We start from the raw sequence: 5,584 nt of genomic DNA, 5'->3' as shown, positions 1-5,584 counted from the left end.
TTACTGACTAGGTAGAAGGTATTGTCATAAGATTTCATCCAACAAGTGATCTTCTGAAGTTGGATATTGTCTCAACTACCATTAATTTTTTATGTCTTGTTTCTATTTTCAGACAAGTGATCTTCTTGTCTCTTGTTATGCCAAATCAAAGAATAAATTATCTTTAGCACTATCATGACACCACTCGAATAATCAACTTTTGAAGGCCACCACTATGCTATCCTCCTCCTCTCTTCTTCTCTTCATATTGCTCATTTCTGCAAATCCTTATGCAAGAGCCCTTCAAGAAGGAGGCAATGGAATAGAAGAAGAGCTTGAAGATGTGAAAATATCAGATTTCCCAACTGGATTTCTCTTTGGTGTTGCCACTTCTTCCTATCAAGTATACAAATCATGTGTTTCTTTAACTTTTGTGTATTTGCCTGTGTTTTTGGTGATGTATTTTTCCATGCAGTTCTCTTGAAATTTGTCTAGCATGACACTACTCCAATGGTTTTAGATTGAGGGTGCAATTCTTGAAGATGGGAAGAGCCTTAGTAACTGGGATGTTTTTGTCCATAAAAATGGTGATAGTGATACTTTTTTACTGCTGCTTATAACAAGGTCTTTTTCTATACAAATTTGGATAAAGAAATCTGATTAAGTTTCTACTTTGCTTCAAATTGTATTAGGCAATGTAAACAATGGAGACACTGGAGATATAGCCACTGATCATTACCATCGTTACCTGGTACCAAATTAACTAAGTTACCAACTCCAGTACTCTGATGTCCTTTCACTTTACCCTTAACATTTTACTTGAATGATATGAAGATGTACATTAAAGATTTCAAGCAATGAATCCATTTAAAGCATGTGGCTTTTGAATCATTCATGACAGGAAGATATAGAGGCAATCCATTCTCTTGGAGTGGATGCTTACCGGTTCTCCATTTCCTGGTCAAGAATACTTCCAAGTGTGTTATTTTCCTTCCATGGATAAACTACTTGAGGAGTTCCTAAACTATTTCAATAATTAAGTTTTGACTTCTCATCTATTTCAAGTCTCAATTTGGTCCATCAACCATAAAAAATGTCAAATTTTGATCCTTTAGTCCATCTCCACTATTCAAAGTTGACAATTGAAATAGTTTAGAGGCCCTTCAAGTAGTTTACCCTCAATGGTATAATCGCTTTTGGTCCCTTCTTTTCTTGGAATGCCACAAACTCACAATAAATCTTTAAATGGTTTGTTTAGATGGGAAATTGGGTGGTGTTAATGCAGCTGGAATCATGTTTTACAATAGTATAATCGATAATCTTCTACTCAGAGGTATTGAGCAAACATCACATGTTTCTTCCACCCTTCATCTCTTATTTATTACTACTGTGTCGCTTGAGAGCTTTAGATCACATTGTATCCAACACAGGCATTCAGCCTTTTGTGACAATTCACCACTGGGACATACCCCAAGTGCTTAGTGACGAATATGGGGGCTGGCTAAATCCTCTGATTCAGTATGTTGAACTTAATATTATGCTGGATTTCTGATTATGGATTTTATGTGAATGGTATATAACTCCGCAATATGATCAAAATCTTGGGTCTGTGTGAATTGAATTAGGGATGACTTCGTCCATTTTGCTGAAACTTGTTTCAAGAATTTTGGTGATCGGGTGAGGTATTGGGTGACCATCAATGAACCAAATTTGGCTGCAGATTTTGCCTATGAAAGGGGAAAACATCCTCCAGGTCATTGCTCCCCTCCTTTTGGCAACTGCTCAGCTGGTAATTCAGATACTGAGCCCCTGATTGCAATGCATAACATGTTACTTGCCCATGCCAAGGCTTCCAAACTCTACCGCGAGCAGTTTCAGGCAAGTAAAATACCTCGTTGGCATCAATGATATACAGTATCCGCTGTTTTACTGGATTATACAGCTAAACTACTTTTTTTTGTCATACCAATCTTGGGACAGCCCAAACAAGGTGGTGTAATTGGAATTGTGGTCCATGCAATTATGTACGAACCATTTACTGATGACGAGCATGACAAGGAAGCTGTAAAGAGGGCATTGGCTAATAATGTGGCATGGTAAGTGTTGACATCTCCTCCTTAAGCTGTGCCATTTACCCTGCGATTGGGAGCTTTTACTGTCCTCTCCTCTCACGCGATTGAAGCCTCGTTGGATTGAAAGATTGAAATCAAGAAGCTTCTCTACGTGAAATAAATCAAAATAAGACAAGATGACACGTTCTTGATGTGCTATGTTTATAAAACAGGGCTTTCGATCCTCTAGTGTTTGGTGATTATCCTCCAGAAATGCGTCGCTATCACAGAAATGAGTTACCCAAATTTACACCAGAAGAAAGGCTGCTCATAAGGGATAGCATTGACTTCCTTGGACTGAACCACTATGCAACTCTTTATGCTAAGGACTGCATACGCTCAAGTTGTGCCAGCTCCGACTCTGCCTGTGCCCCTGGTGGAGACCGTGCCATCTGCGGCTTTGTCTGTACTATTGCAGAGCGTGGTGGTGTTTTGATTGGGGAACCGGTACGAGAATCAGATATTCGCTGAAATATCAAATTCAGATTGCTATATGACTCTGAAGATTAGTTTTTTTTTTCCTCATGATTTTTTTTCTGGTTTAAACAGACAGGGTTGCCAACATTCTCTGTTGTTCCAAGAGGAATGGAAGAGATTGTGGACTATGTAAAGAATCGATACCATAACAAGCCTATGTTTATTACTGAAAATGGTAAAAATATACTTTCGATAACATGCTTCTGTTATCATTTGTCTTACCATTGAGAACTCATAATTTTAACTAATCTGTAGGTTATTCTACACCTCCACAACAAGAACAAGTTGATGACTTCCAACTTGATGTCAAGCGAATTGCATTCCACAAAGCATACCTTGCCTTCTTGGCTCGAGCCATGAGGTGATATTGTTCCCATGATTGTAGTCACATTCATCTATCCTCATCTACTGCCATTAATGATGCTTTTGTCGAGCAGATTCTTCGCCAATTATGGGATAAATATTCTCTTTTCTACTGATTTAGAAACTAAAAAAGGTTTATAAATTTTTCAACACTATGGAACATTTTTTCTTTAAGAAGCTATAGCCTATAAGCCTTCCCCTTTTGCCTCTCATCCTTCGGGCAAGGTATGAATGCATTTAAACAAATCATATCACCTCTCGTACAAAAAAGATTCATGATTTCATGTTTTTCTTGATGCATGCTTTCTTTCGTACTGAAAATCTTTGCTAGAATAGCTGATCAATTTACATACTTTTGTTTGACAGAAATGGTGCAGATGTGAGGGGCTACTTTGTCTGGACATTGATGGATGACTTTGAATGGTCATCGGGTTATGATGTAAAGTTTGGATTTTATTCTGTTGATCGTGCAACCTTGAATCGAACTCCTAGGTCCTCCGCCAAGTGGTACAGAAACTTCCTCGGGAACATCAGCTCCAATAGCATGAAGCCAAGAACTGCAGTTGCATTTTGGAGCAAAGTTGGTAGAGCAGAAGAGTGATGAACTGGTTGTTTTCAGTTCATTTTCCCCTATGTATATTTCCCCTATTTTTATGGATTAATCTTTCCTACATTGTTCGTGGATACACTGACAGAGTTGAATAGATGCTAAATCATTTGAATTTGAATTTAAACATTAAATTTTATATATATGGCGTGTTATGCACGTAGATCCGCTAGTATATACACCGTCAATATATAAAAGGTTTACCCTACGGTAAGGAAATAGTTTACAAGCTCAAACCGAACCTCACTGCAATGTGGATCCTTGGTACATAAAAACATATTTGTGTCTTTTAATTTAATCAAAACTACATAATTGTCATTTCATGTTTAAGTGTCATTGATCATTATCTTTTGACACTTGCATTTTGACAAAGTGCTTTCGAAAATTTTGTTCATAAAAATTTGCCAATATATTTTGTTGATACCAAATTTATTAATTTCTTACAAGCTCATTTCCTTTTTTAATTCTTGAGGTTAAAGATTTTAAGGTTAATTGTAAAGTTTTGAAAAGGCATTATGCTAGATGAGGTTATCTATAATTTACTGTCAACAAAAATTGACTACATAAGTTGCTAATTCTATTCATTTTTCCCTTGGATATTTACCATTACTTATACATATGCTTATCCTTGGTCTATAAAAGTATGGTGAGGAAATAAGAATCCAACAGTTGTATTATGCAAGATGAAATGTACTCTTTCAGGCTGAGAAGAATTGCAAGTCTCTTGCCTATTGAGTGGAATTTTTTTTTTCTGTCTCTTTTCACCAGGTGTGGTTCCTCTTTGTCCAAGAATAGGAAAGAGAAAAAAATTTCCCATTTATTAATATATTTTTCTTTCTTTTTTTTTGGTTAGTTATATTTAAGTGGTCAAAACTTTACAATTAAAATAATTCATTGAAATTTAGGAACTTTTCCCTAATCAAAGCCTTAACTTGGACATCAAACTTCATTCTTTGGTGCAATGCTGAAATTAGCTCCTCCAAGGGTTCATAAAATTGCAGGAAGCTCCCCTCCAATTTAATCACTTACATTTACCTCCCTTGACTCAATGGAAGATGGAACAACCACCAGACCACACAATCAATATATTTTAACAGTTAAAAAAGAAAACAAAAAAAGTAAAATTAGAATAACAAAATTATTGGAGGCTTGGATCAATTCATGGGACAATAATAAAACTAATAAGTATTGCATGATTATATACCTACCTCAGTGCCTAATCAAACCTTCTTCCCTAATACCTTCCACACAGCCTTCTTCATGAAAAATTGAAAATTCCCTCAATCTATTCGCCTAATCACCATGTCATTCCCATAGATTATGGACACTAATACTATTATGGATTTTTTGTCTTATGCGTATATTTAGTAATAGGATAGTTCAAGTTTGTTTGCCAGGTTGTAGGTAGGTAAGGCCTCAAAGTCAAGAATCATTTTAAAAAACGGAAAGGAGTACATGGGAATAAGTTAATAAAAATGACAAAATAAATTGTAATTACTAGATGGGTGCTCAATAAATTTCAATCATTACCTTTCGAGACCAAGTGTTCTCATTTTTAAATTTAACAAGTTTTCCTACTAATTGATTATGCAAGTTTTCCTAGTATAGAATTCAACAGGACAAAAGCCTAAAAGCATTTGGCTGACAGGTGTCAAGCCTGTTCAATAATAAATACCTACTTAAGAAAAATACAAACTTGTATATAGCAGTGAGCAGGGTCGAATCCACAGGAATTGAGGATAATTTATTTCTTTTAGAGTCCAGAGTATGAGAAGTTATGTATAGTTTTTGAAACCACAGAGGAGTTATGTAACAAATACAAAATCACAGGGGGGTAAAATATAATTTATTCAAAAAAACTTTTACAGTTATTATTTTTATATTGGATTAATATTTCTTATACTGTTATTAGTGTATTTTTAAGTGTTAAAAAGACCAACAAAAATCTATGGAAAAGCATTCCCCATTCTGATGCCAATTCCCAATTCTCTCTGTTCCTGGAATTCTTTCCCAAGAAAGTACCACAAGCTGCACAGAATTCACAACG

At 35.7% G+C, this 5,584-nt stretch overlaps 1 protein-coding gene across 1 annotated transcript; it reads left to right on the top strand.

The window, feature by feature from the left end:
* The first annotated feature begins 214 nt into the window (after positions 1-214).
* LOC113757177 (beta-glucosidase 18-like) lies at positions 215-3,531 on the top strand. Its single transcript, XM_027300586.1, has 12 exons — positions 215-382; positions 500-566; positions 672-730; positions 881-956; positions 1,238-1,312; positions 1,410-1,497; positions 1,605-1,857; positions 1,960-2,075; positions 2,264-2,537; positions 2,640-2,742; positions 2,823-2,928; positions 3,297-3,531. Exons 1-12 carry the CDS (start codon positions 215-217, stop codon positions 3,529-3,531), a joined length of 1,620 nt encoding a protein of 539 aa, XP_027156387.1.
* Positions 3,532-5,584: the final 2,053 nt, after the last annotated feature.

This window comes from Coffea eugenioides, unplaced genomic scaffold (assembly GCF_003713205.1).
Source record: "Coffea eugenioides isolate CCC68of unplaced genomic scaffold, Ceug_1.0 ScVebR1_280;HRSCAF=927, whole genome shotgun sequence".
NCBI lineage: Eukaryota > Viridiplantae > Streptophyta > Magnoliopsida > Gentianales > Rubiaceae > Coffea > Coffea eugenioides.
This window is presented reverse-complemented; position numbering and strand designations above follow the sequence as displayed.